This window comes from Micrasema longulum, unplaced genomic scaffold (genome assembly GCF_059751315.1).
Source record: "Micrasema longulum isolate JH-2025_06_02 unplaced genomic scaffold, ASM5975131v1 h1tg002916l, whole genome shotgun sequence".
NCBI lineage: Eukaryota > Metazoa > Arthropoda > Insecta > Trichoptera > Brachycentridae > Micrasema > Micrasema longulum.
Window position 1 is genome coordinate 36,002 of NW_028280035.1, and position 27,662 is coordinate 63,663.

The following is a 27,662-nucleotide window of genomic DNA, read 5'->3' on the forward strand; positions in this document are numbered from 1 at the left end:
ATGTATCTCGATCAAGTGTTACAAGAAGGTAAGGTAATCAGTCTTATACTTCAAGTGCCAGTCAATGGACAGTGAATTATTGTAGTGTAAAACCACCTTGAAAACAATTTATTTATGTTGATCCTCCTAGGAACCGAACCCACGACCTCAAGAATGGTAGGAAAATACACTTACCACTACACCACGAGGTGGATTTTTTTTTCGTCATTTCCTTTATCAGGATTTTTACACGAGAGTAGCCATCGGGACGAAAACTCATCCACGTCCAGGGTTCTGGTTCTATTTCACACACAAAACTGTATTCTTCGTCCGTCCGGACACATGCACGGTTGTGGTGTATTATTTTATTCCAACTCAAGCCTCAAACTTTGAGTCCTTATATCCTAAAAATATAAATATTTTTTTATATTTTATATAAAATACACCCATTATTTCAATGTAATATAAAAAGAAAACAAAGTATTAAAACATATTTTGTCCCAATAAACTATTAAATAATAGTTTGTCATTAAGAATCAAATAAAAGAGTACAGGCATAGTACTGTATACATATAAAATAATTAACGTATATAATTTTATTTTTGATGCTTTAAAAAATTAAAAATATTATTAAGAATATAAAAAAGAAAAAACTCAACAAAACCAGATAACAGTATTTAAAATAACATTATTTTCAAGCAAGAAAATAGAGAAAAATAATACTATTAAAATAAAGAATATGTCTAAAAATATATGACTGGAAAAGAAATCAAAAGCAATGTCCCAGAACTGCCTTATGTACAAGGGAATACAACTATTTGAGGAATGTAAAAAGTATATATGTAAAAATATTAGGTAATATATGGTGTAAATAGTGAATATAATTAATGAAAATGTACATATGAAACAGTGAATATTATGAATGAGGATATTACGTGTAATAGTGATAAATAATGTTAGAATAAGTATAGATGTAAATATTGTGTTGTAAATATATATTTTGTTAATCATAGAACTAAAAAAAAATATATATATAATAGCCATTTATATGAGTATATTTAAATAGTATGTGCTCATAAATGTAATTAAAACAAGATAAAAAATAAAACAAAGTAAATCGAAAATTTCAAATCAATTCTACAGAAAAAAAAATGTCATGTGAATTTATTTCAGGCGCAATGCACAGTGAAATAAAAAAGAAAATAAAACATAAAGTAAATTAAAATAATTAAAAAAGTTAATTATTTAAAACATTTTTTTTCGTTAATCATTAGGTAAATAATGAATAAAAATTGCACTCGGGTCGCATTTCATACTAAAACGGCGTTTAACGTGAATGTATGTACCTGTAACTTGAGAAATGTTGAATATTTTAAGATGTCATAAACTTTACGACGACAGTTAACAATTAGATTTATGTTAAACAAAACAGGAGGTTCGCAGTTTAATAGCAACACTGAAATACTGGCTGCCTTTTAAAATTAAATAAATCTTAACTTAAGTGTCTGTTTAAGTACCCTATGCGACAATGCTAAGTATTATTACCGTTCATGTAGTTAATCGTCCCACGATTATAATCAAGTTCAAATAAGCAGTAACTTTCTGAATTCGTTTATTTTTTATTCTGTTTATTTGGTTTTCTTTGTCTAATTAGTTTTTAGTTCAGATTTTCAGTTAATAGGCATTCACACGTGGACAATACAATATCGTTTTGTCCCCGGACTCGACCATTATCCACGTGTAAACAGCAATTTGTAGACACATTTGTTAAGGTATCCAAAATAAAATACTTTTGTTGGATTTAATTCTACTTTCATTATTTAAATATATAAGAGTGTATAATGTGACGCATTTCATCTTGTTATGACATTATCCAAAAAACTCATAGTTTGTTTTTTGGGAAGTCACTAGTCAGGACGACTCACCGACGACAACTAGTGACGTCACAGGAGGAGTAATTTCAAAATTATAAAACATAAAAAAATCATAGCAATGATAACACGATTACAAAAAAAAAAAATTGTTTGATAGCATTTTTATAGATATAAATTTTTGTAATAAAAAAATACAAAAACCACTAAACTTCCTTATTAGCTCCAAAATACGCGAATCGCGGAAGCAGGATCCGATATCTGGCCGAATCATATAAGTTATTTTTGTGGGTGCTACTCGCACCTTTTGCGACGATTTGGATCACACTGCAGTGTCCATCAACCTTGATGATGCATAAAATCATAACTATTTTTTTAACTCATTTAATTATAACTCTTGCATTTCCAACTAACTAAACGGGTGTTTCTCACCTGAAGTAATAGTCAACTTTCTGTTTCCAGGTCCAGATATCCCCGGATTCCTGCTGCAGCCCTTCCGGAAGCCCAAGAGAATAAGAACGGCCTTCTCTCCCTCACAACTCCTGAAGCTAGAACACGCCTTCGAAAAGAATCACTATGTGGTCGGTGCAGAGAGAAAACAGCTGGCGCAGTCCCTAAGCTTAACAGAAACACAGGTAAATTAATAATGAATTTATTTCAATTGGGTTGTGGTCCGTGGTTCGAATCTCACTCTATCCTAACTTGATTTCCATTTTCTAATAGTGAGTTATGTACAACTTGTTGAAAATGGCACTTAAATGGTAAATCATGAGAACGCAAATATTTCTTCTTATTAAAAAACTAAACAAAAAAATATGCCAGTTGTTTTAAAATTCTATTTTGCAAGTCGCTGTTATTATTGATTTTTTTGCACCAAAATAGGCCAGGAGGCCCAACTAAAATACAAAAAATTAAATGAAAAAACAGTCCACAAAAAGAATACATTAAGCAAGTAATAAACGTATGATTATGATTAAACGGCACAAAAAGTTGGCAGTAAAAAAATAAGCAAATATAACATTCCTCAATATATTATGGTAACATGATGATATAGATACATAGCGGCCCTTGAGTCACCCACGCAAGTTCCGGGTTCGATTCCCTGTGAGAACACAAAAATCATATTTGATTTTTTTCAAGCCTGCGTTTTCTGTGCGGTAATTCACCACTGATATTGAGCCTCCTGGCCTGTTGTGGTAAAAAAATAATCTAGTTCTATTATATATTGACATTTAAGGGGACTAGGAGGAATCTTTGAAATCTCTACCAAAACCGGAAAATTAGTTATTAATGCCAAAGTAAATTGTACAAAAAAATCTGCCTATCTAAATAATAGCCTAATTCAAAACCGTCTCTAAATCTTGCAAAAACAGATTTCAATTACACTACTTGACACCGCAAACTAAGCATTCTCTATCGAGTTAGGGAAGCAAAATCTCACAATTTTCCTTTTTAAAACCCTCATTTGTAAAAACCTTTGGCTGAATGTTTGTACGCATGAAATACATTTTATTTTCATGGAATTGCTTGGATTTTTCTAATAAAATTATGCGACATATCAAGTTTACTCGAATTAATGTTCGTACTTAAAAAATATTTCATCAAAAATTTCTGCAGTCAAGTTTTTTTCTAAACAAAATTTTGAGTCCTCAAAATGGTTTCTTACTCGTAAAAGAACATTTGTTTTGAAATATGTAATTATTTTAATATTTTTTCCTATTTTCAATTTTGCCGGTTACAACATTATTGGATGGGCGTCTAACTTCTTTAAATACTCCACCATAAGGGCGAAATAATCAAACGGAATAATTAAATTAACGGGGGTAAAACTCACCACTTTGTAACTCGTCGTTAGGCTCACGATACGCTTAATTTTAGGGTGTGGCATCGTTAGTACGAATGTTAACGTTTTACCCTAGAAAATGTTCCCCGGGGCTTTTAAGTTAACGAAGGGTTCTATGAGTTAAATTGTAGTATTTAATGGAAGTAGTTTAGAAGAAACATTGGTATTATTAACCCTTTTATAGGGCGAACTATTTATTTTAAAATAACATATTTTAAAACGGTTATTTCCCAAATAAATTTGATTAAAAAAATTAAGGGTAGTTTTTCAGAAAAACGTAAATATTTATCATCATCCCTATAACCGCAAATTAGTGCATAGAGCGCAATGGTATACGCATCAATGGTATACCAAATGTAGTGTAGTTGGATCATTTGTTACATGAAGGTGATGTGGTCAGTCTTACGCTTTAGGTACCAGTCCAGAAGCAACGAAATATTTCAGTTCAAAAACCTTTTGAATCAATATTTTACGTCCACCCTGCAAATAATCGAACCCATGACCTCAAGGGTGGAAGGTCAACGCGTTATCGATTTATCTTTAATCAACTTCCTTATTCAGGATTTTTATGAGAGTAGCCATCAAGTCGAAAACAATTGTTAAAGGTTTTGATTCTATTTCACACAAATAAATATAATGTATTAATTATATACCTGAAGCGTAAGACTGATCATCTTATATTCGTGTAACAATGATCAATATTCGCTGCGATTGGTGTACCAATGCAGTGCCTTATAAACCATTAGGTACGGAAAGGGAATGGTTATGATTTTTATAATAAATGTTACGAATAAAACAAAATTCTCTTTCGCATAAACGAAAAACAAAAAATCTCACAAAGGCGTTACCTGTGAGTGAGTACATTTACATTAAAATAAATCATTAATAAGAAACGCAGTCTGACTTTTCCTCATACATACGTTACGTAGTTCTATATTTTTCGTTAAATAATTTTTCATTACATTATTTATTTTTAAATTGGGCTGCAGATTTTCACGGTATGTATTTATTTTTGTCAGTGATCGAGCAATTATGTCTCTTCCCTACCCCTTGGTTATTCCGTTATACATAGTGAGCAATCTCTCCCTAAATGGCTAAGATCTCTAGGGGATGGCAGTCACGGTGTAAACTACCCTACAGGGAGTACACACCCTTATATTACCCCTACAAGTTTGATGTATGATGGATTGTAAGAAATCAGAGAAGTTACAATATAAGTTGATTTATATGCCGAATTACATTCATGCAACTGTATCAATGCCAGTACCCTGCCGATGACAGATTAAATTATAAGTTCTGTAAATGAGTAGACTTCTATTTTCTCAAAGAACTAATCTCTGTTGAAAAGGCATGTAATATTTCATTGAGTATTTAAAAAATAAGCAAATTTTGCTAAAGCCATGACTTTGGCTACACACTTAAGATGTTAGGCATCATAAAATCAGTGGTGTTTAAATTGATCGTGATATAAAAATGGATTTTTTTAAATTAATTTAATTTAATACGTCGAATATTTAAAAACAATTTAGACATGGTTGACATGAAAAATTTTAAACGGAGTTTTTACACTGGAATATTTCATAATCCCTGGACTGATACCTGAAGCGTAATACTAATCATCTTACCTTGAAGTTACAAAAAAAACCAAGATACACTGCGATTGGTGTACGAATGCAGTATCCTTTGCATTATAAGGTGCGGAAGGGAATGATCATAATAAAAGTTATTAAATTTAAGGTAATCTAAAAGATCTCCAAATCATTAAAATTTTGTCAGCAAATTATGAATTTCAAATTATGTTTCAAATTGTGTCAAATAAAAAAGAGATTAATTTATTACACTGAACACTATCTCATCAGTGGCAGATCGCACACGTCTCAAATAAGGTAATAAGTTAAAAAAAAGTCAACCCATCTTTTGAAATATTCAATTCCAGTATTATACTTAAAAGTTTATTTGAAAACCTGTTCTTACAGTTCAAGCTTACGGGAATTGAATTACCGGGATAGCAATTCGCCCCGAATAAGCAGTTAAAGTTTTTACTGGAAGAAATCATATACAATCTGGACCGTTTCAATAATTCATTTGCGACAGATACGGTAGACGATCTAGCACGGCCTCTGACTGAAAAAATAATAAATATATTGAAACTTAAAATGACACAGCAATGATTTTTCACGTGTAAACGACTACCTACATGCGTAATTATACAAAAACACTTGTAGCAAATATTCCTATTAAATTTAATCTAATAAATAAACAAGCAGATTGCGAGCATAATAAAAAGGATTACATCATATTTATGGGAAAATTTAGAAATTTACGACGGCTTTATTACCCTTTTTATGACCACCATATCTACATTGACCTCTAGTAAGCCTGATTAGATCTCAAATCTAAAATAAAGCGTTTATTCGCAGTCAGTTTTTTTTTATTCGTACTATTTTTGGAGTGCTATTTTTTATTTTCGATTAAATAATATATATCTACGCAACTTTCGATATAAAGAATACGAGTTTTACCATTGATATTAAACTCTGATTTGAATAACGAAATTTGAATGGGTTTTTTTTTCTGATCAGGTTGCCTAATTAGAAATGTATTAATTGATTAACGTTTGTCTAAAAACATGCTTTAGAAATTGATATTTTTAGTCAAAATATTCTACCTAAAGAAAACAACAAATAAAAATCCTTATAAAAGAGTTGAAAATATTGAAAGTGGTACAATTTTAGTTTTTTGAAAACGATCATCAAAAGCAACATTTAACCTAGAATAAGAAAAATACCACGAAATATTTGCAAATTTATGCTTTATTTCTTTCAATAAATTGAAATTTTTCTTTTGCACTTAAAAAAAATCTTGAAAGCTTAGGAACAAATTTAACTTTAATTATTAGATTTGTATTTGAAGCTCTATCTTTGTGGTTATTTATAATAATAATAAAACAACTTTGTTTTTAAGGTTTTTTTTATTTTACCGACCGGTTTCAAAGCGACTCTAACACTTACCTTACTTATTAGCTCCATATGCTTAGATTTAATATTTAGTAGACACTGTTCAAATAAAATAGGATAAGATTTGTAACTTTATTATACCTTGATAAAGGAGCATGTGTAGCTTTGAAAACGGTTGGTAGAAAAAAAAAGAAGTGGTTAAAAACAAAGTTGTTTTATTGTTATTATTGAATTATTTGTATTTAAATAATTACCAATGTTTCTTTCCAAATTTCATGAAGCGTAATCTGTCGGTCGTACAGTAGTTATATGTTAATTACATTTTTAAGAAAAAACTTTTTTTTTAAAGGATGGCGTTTTAAAATGGCTCAATTATATGATTTCTTTTGATTTCATCAAACAACAGCCTTAGTAATATCTAAACCCTTGTGGAGGCCATTTTTATCTTTAGATATATTTTAACAAGCATGATACAAATGGGAATCAATTTGTGGCAAAGCGAGAAGCGAACCATTGATTTTTGTAAGTATGCAAAAACTAGTTTCAGTTATTAAATAAACATGTGTTATTTTTTTTACTGTTTGGAGTCTTTGAAGTTATTTTCGTGAAAATATCGCTATGCCTATAAATCATCCTCAATTATTGATATTTCATTATGATATCACGACTTAAAATCTTTCAACCTTTCGTAAGGTAAGAGACGTGAAAATGTAAGCTATTTTAACAGTGTTGTATAAAAATAAGTTCATATAAATATATAAATTAACACCTCATATTTGACGTCCAAAATTTATATCAAATATTACAATGTATGATGGCTTGCGCCATCTACAAGCCAGACTCGCAAACTGCAAAAGTAAAATGGCCGCCTCACAGGCTCGCTTCGCTTATCCAAACAACTCTGTCATTAAACGTTATTAAAAATAACTGCCTACTGAAAAAATTAAATAAATGATTTCAATATAATGGCAAGAATCCATCAAGGTCCATTTAACTCTGTAATAACAGATTATTTATTAGCTTATTAACTTGTTTAAGTGGCTTTATTGTTTATTTGTAATTTTGTAGGTAAGCTTTTCGTTATAATAAACTGTCAAGTCATTTTGTAGCAACCTGTTCATAAATTACACCCGCTTTTATTTTCAAAAATGTGTGTTAATTGATTGCAAAATACTTACAGAGGTTTTGTAATTTTTTGCGTTTTAGGTACCTACTTGCCTTGAAATCGGATATAAATAAGCTTAATTTTACCGGAAATCATTATAAGTCTGGCTTCCCCTACAAAATGATTGCATGTACAAACTTTTGACAGCTTCATAAAAATATTATGCTGTTTTCCCAAGTTCGCGAAAATAATATTATAATTACTGTAATTCCGCCTGGTATCAAACCCAAATTACCGTAATCGAAACCGGTGTTTTGGCCATTGCACTAAATTTGAGACAAAAACAAGAAATTGGTATGAAGATTTAAAAAATAAACAATAGAAAATATACATACTGAAGATGACTAAACTATGAATATTTAATCATCATCATCATTCCCTTTCCACACCTAATGGTGCATAGGGCACTGCACTGGTACACCAATTGCAGCGTATCGTAATAATTTATGTTACATGAAGGTAAAATAATCAGTCTTAGGCTTGGGTGCCAGTCCAAGGGCTATGAAACATTCTAGTGTAAAAACCCTTTTTTTTTAAATAAATATTTCGTGTCAACCATTTCGGGAATCAAACCCGAGACCTCTTGCATAGATATTTAACATACCTAAACATTACAAAATTTTGAAAATCGATGGTTGACCGCTTATTTATCTAAACCAACGTAAATCTTAGGTCTAAAAGATAAATTTTCAACGTAAATAGCCATTATTTATGGTATTTCAATGTATTATTTTAAGTAAAATAAAGTTAAAGAGCTGAAACCCATATTGATGTGAGTAAGATTTAATTACTATTACTAGGAAACGCCTACAAATCTTTTATTTTTGGTAAATTTTGAAACTATAATATGGTTTGTTTTGGAAACGTTAAAAAAACGAATTAAAAATAGCTTAATGCAAAAAGAGTCGAAATATGCTGAAATTCCTGGAAGAATAAAGGGTAAAATATTTTTTTTTTCGTCGTAACGAAGAGGGAAAACGTTTTTAAGAAGGAAATATGGAAGTCGGGCATTTTCAGGGCTTGTGACCTGTCATTTGCTGGTTTCAGCGGCCATTATACTCACTGTGTAACATTCATCATTCTGGCAATGTTCGAACATCCACATTCCCTTAACTTTTCCATCTGTTGACTCTTGTGAAGTTAACGAGCTAAAACCTTTATTATGTGGGTGAGATTCACCGGCTGAACCATGTCACAGATTAATAAATTAGTATTATGCGATTAAAATAATTGTTGACAAACAAATGTAATTTATTCTAACCATCAAAAGGAAATAAATATGAATATAAATAAAAAAGTATAATGTAAGCAAGCAAAGTACATTTTTATATTATTTTAATACATGAGGGCATTAGCAGCAAAGAGAGCAACCTCCAAAAAATATATTTTTTGGTTATGATGTCATTCTGTAGTTTATCAACTTTTTTTTTATAAAAATCATGAGTTGAGTTGCAAATGTAGTTTAAAATCATACTTCTGATGGTTTGAAAATAGTGTTTGGAAGCAAACATAGCAATATCCATTAGCCATTTTATTTGACCAAAATTTGAAATTTTCAAAATGACCGTGTCATACAAATATTAAGAAAGTTTTTTGAATTCGTGTTTGTATTAAAGCTATTGTATAAGTACCTCAAAGTTTAATTTCAGTAAAAAATCATTTGTAACATGAAGACTCCTTTGGCATTAGTGTAGCAGTTTTTGATATTTTTCTCGAAAACACCAAAACGGGAATTTGCCATTTTTGCTTCCATATATGATAAAATTTGCTTGTAAAGATTCAATTAATATCACGCGATATTAAAAACAACGTAGTATTTTAACACAATTACGAGCTACAATATCTTTTTTTTACATTTTGACAAGTCGTTTATCAATCTTCAAGCGTTTTCAATTAATTTTGAAAAGAAAAGTGTTAAATAGATACGGACCATCTTTCGTTTCGTTTAAGGTTTTATAATTGCTCCGATTAAAATGCAATTAAATGTAAGATGCGTAAATAATGATAAGAATATCCGTGTCAGGAATTCAAGAAAAGTTTAATTGAAAAGAAGAATACTGAATCCCAAAGGCTCATTAAAATGTAAAGAATTCAACAGTTAAAACGCCAAGATAATTTTTTGATTGAATTTTTATTGGAGTTTAATATTTAAGGATGTTGCAAAAAGTTTAATTTGAAACATGAAAGAGAGAGTGGGATAAAAAGAGCTACCTGTTGAAAATGATAATGGACAGAATTGTTCCACTTTTCAACAATAATATGCCACTGCATGACATAACCAATACTATTTTGAATTTCATAAACTTTTCTGCTCATTCAAAATTAAAATACACATTTGGTCATGATATTCACAATTACAATACGCGTTACTTGGGAAATCTTCATGTCTCTAAGTTTCGCTCAACAAAGTTTGGCCGAAGGTTATTGGAAAATATTGGCCATTCCGAATTTGATAAACTGCCCGATGAGCTAAAACACGAAAAGTCGAATAGAAAATACATAAGTGTCGTAATTAAAAAATATTACTTAAATCATTTTGATAGTGATAGTTATTAATGGGATTTACATAGATGGTGTAAAGTACTGTGTTTTATGTTTCTTATAAAATGTTTTCTTACTATTTTGGATGTATTAACTGTGTATGATATGATGTATTGTCACAAAGTGTTTTTTTTTTGTACCGTCCCAAGTGAGTTTTTTTGAAAATTCCTGGGAATATAATATGTACTTTTTGTATTCAATGTTTTATTTATAACTATAAAAAATATTTATTTATATATATATATATATATATATACATATATATATAAATATACATTATATCTACAGGTACCATGAGTCGTTCCTGGGCCACCATTACAAACGTTATCTTCATCGGGACATACCGAGACAGTATTTTCCTACCATATCTATCTCCCTCGGGATGACTGGTAGACCAACCTGTGGATACGCGTTTTCACCACATTATTTCAGGCGTCATCAAATTTAACCAATAAGTGTCGCCGACATTTTACTCCGGGTTCAATGCTACATTGAAATTACAATCTTTCTCTTTCGTGTTTTAAATAGGCTCCCATGATAAAAACAGTATCTTCAAAACGTTTTAAAATTCCAATAGATTGTAATTAAAATCAAAAGTCCTAGCTTGAACATGATTTTTAAACGAAATTAATTTGACGATTCTAAGACGGTAAGTTTAACTTTTCGACCATACATATTACAAATTGATATGTAGGTACGTGGCTCTCAGGAAAATAGGAAATAATATAACAATCATGACGGTAAATATTTTTACCAAATCCAAACCTCGAGATATCAAACCAAACGACTAGATGTTATCTGCATTAATTTCCCTTTTCCCATTGAAGACTAGTATCGATATGAGTTTATTTGTATACACATATTGATTTTTCCAATTGGCAATAAAATAATCTATGACGATGTAAAGTTGAAAATATAGGTACACAATGCGAAGTGTATATTCAAATATAAGTACATACATGGTTTTGAATAAAGTGAAAAAAAATCTGACATTAACCAACAATGATAATTACACAGCGCTATATTTCATCAAGAAGGCAAATGGAAATCTATCAATGTTATTCATAAATCAATTTCAAATGGATTTTGCCTTCCTGGCTTCGGATTCAATCGAAGCAAGTCAAAAACAAGATAAATTTTAGAAGTGATGTTAAAATGGTGATAAAAAGTATCCACGTACTTAAAAAGTTGCCTACTTTTTTATTTGGCCGAGAAATAAATTAATATTATACAGTACTCCTTCCATAATCCGACACTTCACTTTTCCGGTCTTGCCAGTAGTCCGGCGTTTTAATTCTGGCAGCTACCAAGCGGGTGGCCATTGATACAAAACTACAGTAGTACAGTCTATTGTAAAAATGTTTTTTCCGTTATTGTAGTTTTAGTTTAAGTTTATGTTAACACTTGCACGTGTGTTCTTGTTTACGGTATAACAAAGTATAACACGCATATTTTTTTACTATAAAACATAACTTTCGGCGTTTAAATGCGTCATCATAAGTAATTTCCAGTAATCCAGCATTGCTCTGTTCCGATATTTGCCGGATTACCGAGATACCATTGCATAATCATTCCAATGAGTTCAAAGAAATATTTTTAATTATGTGTAACATGCACGTATTTGTTATAAAAATCTACTTCGCTAAAGACCCTGGAGCCTATAGGAACGCCTGATAAGCTCTAATAACGAAATTCTCCAAGCTACTGCAGGGTGGATCTATTCACCGTTGTTCGAGCGATGGCGGGATATGCTAAGACAACCACAAGTGCTGCAAATATAGCATTTTATTTTATGTTTATGTTTATATGAAAGAATTATCTCTGCACTATATAGCCATTTTACTGGAATGAAAAAAAAAAATATTTTTAAAAAAAGCAAGCGGGTGAAGAATACAGTTCAGCGTGTTGAATAAAACAAAAACCCTGGACGAGTGTTTCCAACTCGATGGCTACTTTCAGGTAAATGAATACGGAAACGAGTGGAGATAAGTGGTTGGCGCGTTCACCTTACTTTCTTGAGGTCCTGAGTTCGATTTCTGGTGATGAACATACATTATTAATTTATAAGATTATTAACACATCAGTATTTCAACGTTTCTCAACTAGCATCTGAAGCATAATACTGATCACCTAACAGATGATCTAAATATGCTGCATTTAGTTTGTATTTTTTTTTTTGTGATTTACCCAAATATTTCAATTTTGAGGGCCGTTTTCAACAAATTGTAAGTAACTCACTATTAAACAATAGAAAACCAGTTGTGGTGGATTCCGGCTCGAACCTTCGACCTCTGTTCCGTAAGGCCACTACACTAGCCACCGAAGCACAAGCCGATTCATTGCCGTGCTCTATGTACCACTGGGTGCAGAAAGGGGAATAATGAGGAAATTTAAAAAAAAATATTGGTGTATCTCATAAATGAGGCAATTTTTTTTGGATTGCGACTTGAGCTAATATATTATTGAATTCTACAAATGTAGGCTATATTGTGGGTATCCATTTATTCAATTAGCATCGTATTTTGCGTTAATTACATTTGAATTACATCACATTATTGCTGAAAGTTAATATATTAAAGTGTGTCAAGAATTAACGGATCGCTAGATGTAGGCGGAAGCAGTATTCACTTGATGAAAATTAATATTAAAGAGATTCCTTAATCATTTCATAGTAATGACAAATCATATGAAATAATGATAAAATAAACGTTAATTTATTTTAATTCGTGAAGCTTTATATTGTAAAATAAAATATTTAAGCGTTAAAATCTGCAGTGTACCTTATGTCATGCTCCAAACACACATATTTTATATTTACTTAATAACAAAAATCACAACGCATAGATATTGTTTTTTTTTTTTTGTTGAGCCAAGGACAAAGGTAAGAGTAAACGCGATTTGACTTTTTTTTTTAACAAAAATATGTGTTACTTTACTTAATATTCTTTAATTAATTGAAAGCATTTAAACGACTGCGTCATTCATTCTCAAAAAATATATTTTTCTGTCAATGTGTATTTTGCAAAGATCTGGATACTCAAATCTTCGTTGGAAAATGCGGTATTTTATTTCATTCATTTCATCTTCACCCAGTGGTTAACAGGGTGTTGCATTAGTAAATCAAGTGCAGTATATTGCGATCGTCTGTTACATGAAGCTTCAGTTACTTACGCTTCAAGTGTCAGTCTAAAAAAAAGATGGAAATATTGCAGTTTAAACAATCTTCTAAATCAATATTTAACATCTACCCTGTTAAGATTTGAACTCGTGGACGAATGCGCCAACTTCTTCATAACAAGGCAGACGAATTTATCTCCGCTCGATTTCCCTACTCAGGACTTTCATTTGAGATCACCCATCTATATCTAGGTTTCTGGTTCTATTTCACACACAGAACTGTTTACTTCATTCGCTTGGACAAATAATACATATTTGGTAACTGCATCAAAATTTACAATTGCGTTTTTATGTGGTGGTTCCAACCCCACGGGTAATTGAACCCCTATTTATAAATTGTCAGTAATAAAGAATACACTTAATGTCCAACGATCTATGGTACAGATGTGATTCTAAGGCCTACTGATGGTACATAGGAGTAATAAAGCACCCAATGATGAAATCATAATTCTATGCAATTAATTCTAAGGGGTAATCGGTGTTAGTATTCGGTATGATCATTCTAGGGCTAGGGGTGCAAATAAGGGTGACTCGTGTCAGCTTATTTGAATGCAGTAATTAGTTTATAATATAAGTATTTTCATTCTTATACACACACACATATACTTTAAAAAATAAAGGATTCAACATTTTGTGTCTAGAAAACTATGCTTTATATTCCTATTTTATTTATTCTCTTCAGAAAAAAACTTTCCCGAAAAGCTTTTCAGAAAAACGTTCTAAACTTTGTTTCTTTGTAACTCGTACTTACGTTTAGATAATATATCCTTGTAAAGCCATGTAATAAAAATATATGGTTTATTTTAAATACGTACCGAGAGGTATATATAATTTGAAGTTAGCCTTGAGGGTGATTAATTATATTTTTTATTACAAATATATGACGCGAAAAGAACAGCATTATAGAAAATATTAAATATATACAAATCATCTAACAATTTTACTAGCCAATTATATTTTTTTACCCGTATATTTTTTCAAAACTATGTTTTATAATCAATTGAACGCAGTTATGATGTAAGCAGCCAGCCATAGAAAATTGAAACTGAGATAATATAATTTATTTAAAAGGGTGTTTTCACACTAGAATATTTCACAGTCTCTGGACCGGTACCTGAAGCGTAAGACTAATCGTCTTACCTCCATGTAACAACAATGATCAAGATACGCAGTGATTAGTGTACCAATGCAGTGCCTTGTGCACCATAGGTGCGGAAAGGGAATGATGATGATGATGATAGTTGAAACCAAGTCAGTTTGTGATTTAGTAGTAGTGTCGCGGACTTAAAAATCAGAGATACGTATTAGGTTGAAACTGCAGCCTACTTAAATTGAAATATTTCTGTAAATTATAAAAACGTAGATAAGTATTTTTTTAAATATATAAGCTTTTATTTTGTATGTTCCGCCACTGATTTATAAATGGATAATTGGAATAATTTTATTAAGTGTATAATCTTCCTTGTTTATTCATCCCCCTCCAAATTCGCGTTATTATTCTACCAACCCCATTGTTGGAATATTGAGTGCAGAACTCAATTTATTATTGGCTGTCATCCATACTCACCCTTCGTATGATAGGGGATGAAACACCCCTAAACTTTTGTGGAATTTCAGTTGTCAGTGGTCGACATTTTCAAACATATACTTTAACGTCATTACGCATGTATGCTTCCAAAATAAATTTTATAATTTAAAAATGATTGTTAAGGCAAGTAGTATCTCAATGTAAATTACTTTTACTCTTTAACGTTGTCTGTTTATGTATTACTTATTCTTTAATTACAAAATATGTGTTTTAATGAAAACATAATTTTTTATTTCCTCAATTATCACAGCACAAACTATGGCATGCATGCTCTAAGTAGTAATTTCTTTATTTTTAATTGGTTTTATTTTTATTTAATTTTATCATACCCGTATGTACAAAAATAATGTATTTATTGAATTAAATGAACCGCGTGAGTCCGTAAATAAATAAATCAATGATATATAAATAATAAAAAAAGGTGTTTTTTAATATTGTCATAAAAATAATAAATACATTTTTAAAAATAACTACATGTTTTCAGTTTACATACATGTATTTATATATGCTTATTTCCCATGTCAATGTTCTGAAAATCAAGGCACCTAGGCCTTGATAGTATTCGTTATATACGCTGAAATCTGGATACAACTCTTTATTTTGAGTCCAGTCGTACTACAAATGTTTGAATTTCCGCTCACGCGTATTGAGATTCATAACGTTGTCATATTGTTCCACGAGACTCGTAGAGATAAGAGCATCCAACTCGTGTAATGCAAAGAAAAGAAGACTCTAATAGCATGTTGCATAAATGATAGAATTGCGTATCATTGTTATTTGGCCAATATTTAAGAACATCATAAGTTTTGGGTACTGTCCTAATGTGTACATCTTCACAGCTAGACGCGCTTGTTTCTGTGCTCCGTTTACTTACAGAAGGTCAACTATAAATTATTATTCTTGTAATATAAAACTTACAAACCATCATATTATTGATATAATACCTCATGCGTACTTTACAAATGTGATTTCATGCCATATTGATCATACCATCATACCTACGAAAGATAAGAACATGATTTTTTTTGTTAGCTTCCCTACTGACAATATTCACCGCACGCGCCTGATGTACTTCTATGCAAACAGGAAATATATTATGTAAAACGATATGTACCTACTTATACCAATATCTAATTAAATATTATGTTTAGTATTTTGATATCAACTATTTTTGTTTGTGGTAGATGTAACATTATCAACTTATTTGTTGATATTTCAAAAGTTACGCATGAAACATAAAGAATACAAAAATATTAAACTATTATTAAAAACCTATTATTCTTATTTTTATTTATGAATTTTTGTCCTTCGGGACCTGTTGTTAGAAATGATACACGGCCAACTACGTGTGTTTACATACTCAGTGTTGTTTAAATTATTTTCAATATATTGTATATAGTCGAAAATGTTACAAAGGTGATAAAACCGGTCATTTGGTGTTTCAAATTTGACAAATCGTTAATAATTTTTATTTTCTTTCGTAAATTAGTATTTTTTCCACGACAAATTATATTAAACTTGTCAAAATAAGTTTAATAGTTTATGTGCGAATCGATGCTTTTTTACCCCTGCAAAGAGCAACAAATATTGTAAATTGAACCAGTAAATTTATTCCGTCTAAGTGGCGCGAAAAGCTCCTTTAAACGAACCCCACTCATTGCCTTCCTCTCGCTCGCGCACATTGAGGGGAGGTAATTTTCCCCATTAGTCCGAGGGAGACAGCTGTATTTTTGTTGGTAAGTGGCGGGAGGTATGAAAAATTTCCACTTAGAATGTTTTCCCTCGAAAATGGCTGTTTGCGTTGCTTATTGAGAGGGGTGCTAAACCTTTTACCATTAAAAGCAACAATAAAAGATTATCACCTACGTGCTTATTACATTTATATTATGATAGCAAAATTTATGATTAAGTATTATCAGTATGGATAATTTAAATATAAACTGATAGTAAATGCTAATCAATTTATAATTAATAATAAGTCTATAAGATGCTTTGGGTTTGATTTTTCAAACATTATTTTATTTATTAAAGGTCCTGGGTTCGATAGCTGGAAGGATGGGCGTAGAATATTGTTTTCTCATTTTTTTCATTTACTTAATATTTATTTGTTTTTTAACGCCCAAAAGGCTTTAACATATTCAGAGATTATAAACAATTTACAAATATAGAAACGCAATGAAAAATGAAAAAAATACACACATTAAAAAGAAATGAAAATACAAGAAACTAAATTTTTAAAAAGAATAATTGTCTCTTTAAGTTTGATAAAGCTAAAACAAATACATATATTTTTAGGCCATCAGTGTATTATATGATTATCATTTACATAACATTTTACATGTATACAAAGTTGCTTTGACTGTCTGAGTTATTTACCGCGTTCTAAGTCAGTCAAACAATTTATGAAAAACACAGTGAAAGTATACTGAAAAACAAGGTAAAATTCATCTAAAAAAACACAGTAAAGAATATACTAATAGACAAAGCAAAAAACATATTTATAAACCCAATAAAGAATGAAGTAAAAATAAAATGATTACGAAGCATACTAAAAAATATACGATAAAAGGCATACGTAAAAAAAAACCATTTATAGCACAAAACATTTTTGGAAAAAAACCTTTAAAAAAAACATAATATAAGATACAATAAAAAAATATGTGTATGTAGAGTGACAAAACAAAAAATAATACTGTAAAAAAATAATGAGGATCTCTAAAAACTCAATCAATAAAAATAAAAAATTTTATAAAAACAATTCAAATAAGAGCATGCGTTAATTACCGACATGGTTGACATGAAATATTTATTTAAAGGAATGTTTTATATTAGAATATTAAACAGTCCCAGGTTTGGCACCTGAGGCGTAAGACTGATCATCTTAGCTTCACATGGTAAAAAAATGACAAAATACGCTATGGTCGGTACACCAATGCAGCGATTTATGCACCATTGGGTGCTAAAGGGAAGTAATGAATGAAAAAATACTTCAGAGTGCGGAAAATATGAAAGTTTAAACATTAGTTTTTCTTTCATACTACAACTCTCATATTAAGACAGTTCAGAGTTTAAAAAAGAACCAGAACCGTGGACGAGCGTTTTTTACTCGATGGCTGCTCTCAGGTAAAAATCCTGAACAGTGAAGTCAACCTCGTTGTGTAGTGGCGCATTTGCTTTCTGATCTTGAGGTCCTGGGTTCAATTCCTGGCAGGGTGAACGTGAAATATTGCTTTTCAAAATGCAGTATTTCAATGCTCCTGGACTGACACTTGAATCGTTGGACTGATTACCTTTTCTTCCACGTAACATAAATGATCTAGATACGTTGCAATTGCCAAAGCCGTGTCTTATGCACCACTAGGTTTGGATAGGAAAATAAAGATAATTTTCTTTCATTCTATCATTTGCTTCAATTTTTAGAAGTACGGCAAAAGCTTCAGGTTTTATTGCTGAAGTCGTCAATTGTTACCTCAAATCCGAGAGGAGTAAACAATACAGTTCTAACGTATCGGTAGACACAGAAAAATCAGTAAGTGGTTATGTTAAAATATTGATTTATTTTGCTATTAAAGACATTTTAAAAGTAGATCATTTAAGGCTACGGGAAATTGAATATAAAAAAATATTTCTTACGCGCGGTAAAAATAAAAACATTAATTCGGTAGTTAAACGGCAGAAAGGACCAATTTTATTTTTAAGGATGTTCAGAAGAGAAATAAGACCTTGATTTAAGCTACAAACTAAAACATTTTAAATTTTTTGATTCAGTTTTCAATAATGAGCTACTTTTTAAAATAATGATGTTTTTTATATGTGTACTTACTGAAATATTTATTAAAACTGTTGAAAATTAAAAAACCTTAAAAATTACAGATAGTCCCTTTTACCATCTTACTACCGAATAATTTGTGAAGTTTCTGGAAAACGTATAACAAAAAACGAATTACTTTGAACGACGTCACTAGTTCTTCCGAATGAAACTATGATAGAGTGTTGTGATAGTTATCCGGTTTTCGGAAAACCAATTCACCAATCAGCAGAACTCACCAAAGAGATCTTGTGACATCACACACGAAGTAATTCCAAAATTAAAAGAAAAACGTAGCGCTGATAATACGATACATAAAAGTATTTTTCTCAAAAAATTATTGTAATTGGATATTAAATTTATTGTTGTACCTATTGATTCAATCCTTTTCATACCAGTAAAAAATATTTGAAATAAACCGTTTTAGCTGCTTTAATAATTTCGTTTGCTATCTGAAACAGTTTTTATTATGTAGATAATTTATAAATTATATTTATTTATTTATTTGTGGTATTTTTTCCAAAATGGCTCTTAAAAAATATTGCAATATTATATGAATATGAATATAATACAATTTATTTTATTTTGTGTTTCCTGTAAAAACTCATTCAATTTTTATTGTTCCTATACAAATTGTTTACATTTATTATTTTTTTTAAATTACTGTCATTTTTTAAATTTTTGGTATCCATTTTATAGTTAGATATTTTATTTTATTTATGTAAAACTACGTGTTTTATTTTTATAGTTCTTTCTATATTGTTCTATGAAACCTAAACATGTTTTTTTTTCATTTGGTAGAATAGGCTTTGCAATATTGGCCATTTTACAGCTGTGAAAATAATTATTATTGTATTATTGTTAAAAGATTAGACAAACGAGACAGACTTGTATTATTCATGAAACAATTAATTTGAAATAATACATCTGATAAGACAACCCCTCGAATAACCAAGGAACATAATGAGCCCCATATTGTTTCTAAAGGCGGGTGTGAATATTTTAATTCAAACTAACCCCATTCAAAATATCACGTTTATGCCTAAAAAGCGACGCGTTCACTCGTAAATATAAAATAAAGACGCTGCACTGGAATAAAATTTGAAATAGAAATTGTAATTTTAATTAAGATATTTGAATAGAGAACAGTATTTTAATTAAACCATATGAATAAAGGGATTATAAATTCGTATACATCATCAAGTATGTAAATTATTTGATAGGCTCGTGATTAATGGTCTAGGGTTATTTCTTGTTAGATTTAAGTATAATAACTTCATAAATATAATTTTTAGAAGGTAGTTAATTCATATAAAAATAACAAAAACACGCATATTTCTTCAGTTTTTATACGTATGAGCATGTAAATCGGTAGTCAGATGGCAGAAGGGACCATCTGTAATTTTCAAAAATGTTCATGAGAACTGAAATAAGACTTAATTTCATGACTAATCTACAAACTAAAATATTTTCGAATTATTTTTCAATGATAAAATACCATTCTAACTAACGCTGTTTTTTTTTTCTTTTTTCTATGTGTATTTACTGAAATATTAATTTAAACTTTTTAAAACTAAAACACAGAAAAAAATACAGATAGTCCCTTCTGCCATCTGACTACCGAAATATTCATTAAAATTATAATTTGATGGTTTTTTACCTAGTTTTTTCTCTCTTGAAGAAAACACGAATCATAAATTTTCATTTTATTGAAAACAGTTATTATGTCATCTTTTGTGGTGCTGAAATTGATTTATTTATATGATAATGTCCCGATTTTTCTATATGTTTTCACAAAATGAACATAAATAGGTTTTTGAACAAATATGGAGATCAATTTCGAAAAAGAAAAATGATTTTACTATTTTCAAATTCAAAATACACGTAAGAAAATAACAAGAAATATATTTCACCATGGTAATTTGTTAGATATTTGAGCAGGGAAAAATGACGTCTATGCATTTAGGCCTCGTGGTGTAATGGTCAGCGCGTTTGCCTACCACACAAGAGGTCTCGGGTTCTATTCTCGAAATGGTTGTATGCACACTAGAATATTTCATAGTCCCTGGACTGGTAATTTAAGCGTAAGACTGATCACCTTACCTTCATGTAACAAAATTGATCGAGATATGCTGCGATTGGTGTACCAAACCAGCGCCCAGTGGAAAGGGAATGATGATGATGATGATGATGATACGTTTATTGAGCCTACGCCATTGGCTGTATTTAGTTATCACTTCACAGGGCCAAAAATTCTTTATTTCGTCTATCTTTAATCATACATACTTCTACAATTCTTCGAACCTCGGACCTTTCTTTTTGGAGTCAGCGACACTAATCACTCAACTACAACATGTTTCTATTATACCTATGTCAAGATAGTAATTATTTATTTTAATTACGAACGATTTGCTAAAATATTTAATACTATCTTATAACCGATATTAAATTTAATCTATATATTAATATAATTATAACTTGTAATTATTAAGCATAATTAATTCAGTTTGTAAGTATTTAACGATAATTTCAATTAGAATGTGTATAAATTCATTGCATAGTTACGTAACCTTAACGTCGATTATATTGCTTTTATTATTTTTATTAATGTGCTAGCTTTTACCCGCTGCTTCGCTCACGTGGTATTATAGTGAAAATAAGTTGGGTAATTAATTAGTTTTGTCGTTTAGTGATGAGAATTTTCCTTATGGAATAATGTATTTTCTCGGTACAAAAAGAAGCTGGTATCGATTGCAGGTCCTCCAACTATTGCTATGAAAAAAATACGACGATCCGTTAGTCTATTGCGACGTAGCATCGTTATCATATTTACAAATCCAAAATCCTACAGCAAAACCAAAACAATAATCAAACTAAACTTACTATAGATAAAGCAAGTCAATTATAGAAATTCAAAGGATGAATCTCAAAACAATTATTTTTGGCATCCCGCCTTACCGCCTTCTCATTTTCAAATAATGTTTCTTATTGATTATATATCATAGATATATTTTTTTGCTATGTTTTTTTTTATATTTCGGGATGAAAAATGAGAATCCCATTTTATTTTTCCCCTCTCCGGCTATCCTAATGCAAAAAAATGACAACCGGTCGCTCCGTTGAGACGTGAAAGAAACACAAACAAACGAATAAACACACTGAGTTTTTCTACTGACATTTCTTGGTGGAACTGCATTTTAATTATAATAATAAAAATACGTAAATAGTTTTATTCCACTTTTATTTATAAATTTTTACCAGTGACCGGGTTTCGTCGTGACCGAGATCGTCAGACTGGCGTCATTCTGGCACCAGACTGGCACCAGTCTGACGATGTCGGTCACGACGAAACCCGGTCACTGGTAAAAATTTATAAATAAAAGTGGAATAAAACTATATACGTATTTTTATAATTTAAATGAACACACATTCGCATTTATAATATTAATGTGGGTATTACAATATTCCTACTTGATAATTTTACACTAGTAAGGTGTTTTTATCTACACCTGGTTATGTATCAGGATTCGCATTTATATAGATCTGGCATTATACAGGAGTTGAATAATCGGCATTTCGTTTTGGCCGAGTATAGACTAAAGTTTCAGAGAGGACGCATGGTGTTCAATGTTGCTCCAGAAATTCCTAGGCGGGCTGCGAGTTCTTTGTGCAAGACACATCCTCATTTGGGTGAACTCTCCAGTATTTAAAGCTACCAACTTTCTCGATCCTCTGCCCCTTATTATGGAGAATCTGACCAGGATCTGGACAGAATTTGTTGCACATAATCTGAGTCTTTTTGGTATTAATATTAAGACCCAGTCGAGCAGAGTTTACATGTAGTCTGTGAACAATTTCTTGCACATCTTGTTTTCACTTTAATATTAAGTATAAAAAAGAAAAGGGTAATATTAGGTTAAAACAATACTTTAATAATGAAAAGTATCAATTAAATACGAGGGTGTTTTTACACTTTAATATTTTTAGTATTTGTACTGACATCTTAATCGTAAAACTGATTATCTTCTCCATATATAACAAAAAAAATTCAAGATACGCGGCGTTTGGTATACCAATGTAGTGCCGTTTGCACCACTGCATGTGGAAAGGAATGACAATACACGAATTACTTAGATTTGGTGTCTTGTCGATAAAATGTTTAATATCCCTGCTTGTAGATTTAAGATATTGATGTTTTTGTAACGGAAACACACCATTGGATCAAATCCTTACAGGACTAGTCAAATAATAACGTAGGGGTCGTGGCAAGATTGTACATAGAAGGGGATGATCTGACGATTTACGAGGGGTGGAAATTCGAAACCGGTTAAACCACCCTTCTGTAAATCGACGCACATTAAATTACTGTATCGTCACTGGGGTAATAACTAGTATGTAATAATGTGTATTGTGGAATTACTTCTTATTAAAATGAGAGTTGAACTCGTAATGATTAATCATTCGTACGATTATTATAATTTTGTTTTATTATGACGATAATATAGTTGTCTAAAAGGGCGTCTACGAATCTGATCGAAGCCCAAATTTCGAATGAAAAAATGACTGGTATGGCATGGCGTTCAATCCTCTGCAGCTTACAGGAAATGGTTTAGTAATTTATTTTTATAAAATTTAAAAATTATTTTATCTTAATCAAATGATCTTTTAAAATGTACCTAAAGTGTGAGAATGAATCAAAATGTGTTAAGAATTTAATTTTCTATCTGAGCATATTCCGATATACTCGTATTTTGTATCTTTCAGTGCATTTTAGTGAAATAGAAACGAGAGCAAAATATGATTTTTATTGCACTAGAGTGAGATGGATATATGACGAACGAACGAAGTTACGAAACGAAATTGTGACATAATAAGCCAGCTGCTTTCCTTCCATTGTTTTATTTGCTTATTATATAATATCTTGATGTTTTCATGTTTTTTAATTATTTCATTTAGTACTCAGTGTTATTTGCTCATACATATTATTTATTACTTTAATTATTCAATGTTTTACTTTCTATTGATTTTTATATTTCGATAATTTTGTGTTTTTGCTGTGCAATTTATATTTCAATATTTATATCTGATATATTTTATGCTACTTTTATTGAGTTGTCATTTTATTGCATCACATATAATTGAATTTTAAATTATTTAGCATGTATGTTTTATTTTTGTTAATTATAATGGCCTAACACGAGCACCGCCTACAAAGCCGTAATTAATCTCTACATATTTACGTTATATGTATTCCAAAATGGGTTTGTTGTAACTCCTGGAAGTGTAAAAAAAATCGTTTCTGTAATTTAATAAAAAAAATATTTATATTTTATTAAAAGCCTTCAAAATGGAATGTGAAGTAGACGAAAGTAAGCATTTTCGACACCTTCTTCTGTTCTGTATGTAACTTAAACGCGCATCTTCTTTTCAAAATTTTCTGCTTGCAGCATCTTGTAAAGCAGATTTTTTTTTTTCGAATGACTTATAATTTTTTTTTTTTTTCTTTTGGTACCTTCTCATTTTCAAATTTGGATAAAATGGACGTAATCTATGGTAATACCCAATTAAATTAACTAATGTTAACAAAATAACTTTGGACGGTATTATTTCAAAACCATGTAACACGAGGATCCCGTGTATTCATAAAAATCAAGGTTCTTTTTTTTAATTGTCGCAATATTCCTGTCAGTTACCAGAATATGATGATATATTTATATCGCGGCCCGCAGCCAATAATGCGTGAATTTAGTCACATATTCGGATTTATATTCAGTTATTGTTATTCAATGAATATTTTGCAGCACAATAAAAACGTTAGCGTTGCGCATTTCACATGCCATTTGGCTCCTGATAAATTGCACCCGCCGCAAGTGCGAAACTGGTCCCTATTCCCCTGTATCCACGGGTTATGTTCCCCCGCGCGATGCGCTTTTTACCGCGGTTTTGTTTCACTCGGCGGGAAAACTGGATTCAAAATGGCGGCGCGGGAATGCATTACAGCGCTTCTAAAATTTACTATAATTTTCTATAAATGTTTTTTTATTAAATTCCCGAAAATGAAATCCAGCCCCATCATTTCTTTGAAATTATAAATACAACGACCCATGATCGCCAAAACATTATAACTGACAGCAATATTTATCGGGAGTATTCTTAATTATTTAGGATTATACTTTGAGAAGCAAGTTTTGAATTGAATACTTATTATATTTAAATCATTAAAATAAATAGCCGAAACAGAGTATGATTCTCAAAGTGTATTCCTTGTCAATTGAGTAAATATATTGCGACGGTAAGTTCAGGAAGGATCGATAAAAACACTTAATTTAAACATTGGAAGCATTTGTCAAAAAATGGCTTCACAAACCTGCGATCCTTTCTTGATAAAACAAGCCGCCACCGGCTAGGCCATAACTTTAGAGCATGACGAAGATACGTAGTCTCAAAGTTTAACATACAGAACACAGAAATATGTTGGCGACATAATATTGAAAATAAAACACATGCTGCAAAGCATGTGTTTTATTTTCAATATAATAATACCTAATCATAGGTTTACACTTTAATACTAGAATCTAAATATCTTCAAATATCTTAAATAAACTACCTTTTTCTACAAATTTCTAAGATTTTCAATGTTAACTATCTAAACTGGTGAATGAACTTTAACTTGTGAAAAAAAATCTAAGTTATAAAATCACTTCATCTGAAATAAAAATATTTAAATCGTCTATGTACTCGTATGTTTAAAATATTAGAAGTTGCGGATTTGACAAAAACGGGTAACAATTAAAACAACATGGCGACGCGGGATGTCAAAATATATATTCGAGTATTAAAATATGCATTCGTTAAAATATATATAAAATAAAATAAAATGCAAGAATACAATAAAAAGGGCTCTGTAAATTTCAACCAAAGATTAAAAGGAAGGTTAGAGACAGTGGATCTTGCTACATAAAAGAAATAAAAGTCACTTACGCCAAAAGGCAGCCCTTGCTTTGAAAATTACACCAGCGAGCGAACCGTTTTTGTCTACATCCTATCAATGACAGAAAAGCTTAGATTCGCCGATTTGTAGATAGGTATTTGGCATAGAAAACAAAATCCAAAGATTGGTAGCCTAATTGTATTGTCTGTGGCGGTAATAATATGATCGTTACAACAAACAATAAATAAAAAACTTTTTTAATTTAAACACGACGTTATGCATATTTATGGTTATTTTTTTAACAGGCCATAATTATATTTTTATCATATTATTTATTTTGTTATACTCGTAATAATATATTATTTTTAAATTTTATATTATTTATAAGGTTATAGTTATTCATTAGGTTATAATTATTTTTGTGATGAGATATTAAGAAACCTATTTTCCTATTTTGAGAAATGTAAGCATGTTTTTGTCATAAACAAGGGATTTTTTTTCGCTTTTGCCATTTGTATTTTTTTTTCAATATTAGTCAGAGTTTGAGAAATGCTGCATTCATGATGCACATATTGTAGGTGCATATTTTAATTTCTTATGACACGGCGCAAATTTCAGTTATTTATTTGCATAAAATTTTCTTACGAAGAAATCGTAGTGATCGTAGAACAACAATGTATGAGCGAAAATTCGTTTTTTTTTTTTAATATTTTATCTAAAAATGGTTTTGTAAAGGTTTTATGTTCCAAGTTTTAAAAAAAGTCGATATTTATATTTCTCCGAAGTATCAAAGGGTTTTTTGTACTTGAATGACAGTGTCAATAAAAAAATGAAACTGCTCTCGTGCAAATTAAAAAAAAAAAACATCACCTCCGTCGTTGTTCTACGATCATAACGACATGTTTTTTCTCCTACTGCTAATAATATATTTCAACACAATGAAATGTTATTTAATATTCCCTTTATAATATTGCACTATTGCAGGTCATTGACAAGTGAAATTACTTATTCAAATCAGATCCAATACAAAAATTGTGTTAAACATGTAATCTAACAGACACATATCTTTTTTTGCAGGTCAAAGTTTGGTTTCAAAACAGGCGAACGAAGCACAAACGAATGCAACAAGAAGAAGAGGCTAAATCATCACAGTCTGGACAGTCCAAAGGAGGTTCAGGAGCCAAGTCAAGTACTGATGATGATCAAGGACAGAGATACGACAGTCAAGGTTATGACGATGAAGAAGAAGAACTCATAGACATGGAAATGGACGACGAATGTCTCACAGAAAGTGAAAACGAAGGATGAACGAAAAAAATCATATTGAAGGGTTTAGCAATAAATAAAAGTCACATGATTTTCCTCTTTAGCTTTCGTAAATTCTTGTGGATTCGAATTCAAATTGCGGATAAAACATTTTGTGAGATTTGTTTTATGAACGCTGTATTAGTCAACGAGGCTAGGAGTGATTTTTTTTATTTCATGTTAAAATATTGAAAACCAGTGATTTGTATAAGGGTGAACTTTGGATTTTTCGATTATTTAAGTGATTCTTCGTGATTGTTTTACATTCGTTTTGGAATGTTTATTAATTAATAAGTAAATAATTTATTTAAATTGTATTATATAATTAGGTACCTATATTTAATGTAAATGAGTCTATAGTGTTATAATTTTTCAGTAATATTTGCTTATTACTTTGTATAAAAAACATGTAAAAATATCAAGCAACAGTTTTGCTCATTTGATAAATACCTTTGATACCGATAATAAAACATGTCGAAAATATTTTAAGTGTAACA

The 27,662-nt window shown here is 30.4% G+C and overlaps 1 protein-coding gene across 1 annotated transcript; it reads left to right on the forward strand.

Moving 5' to 3' along the window:
• On the forward strand, nt 1–27,317 carry LOC148271353 (homeotic protein empty spiracles-like). The gene is made up of 3 exons (XM_088241494.1): nt 1–28; nt 2,289–2,485; nt 26,938–27,317. Exons 1-3 carry the CDS (start codon nt 1–3, stop codon nt 27,166–27,168), a joined length of 456 nt encoding a protein of 151 aa, XP_088097620.1. The 3' UTR covers nt 27,169–27,317.
• Nucleotides 27,318–27,662: the final 345 nt, after the last annotated feature.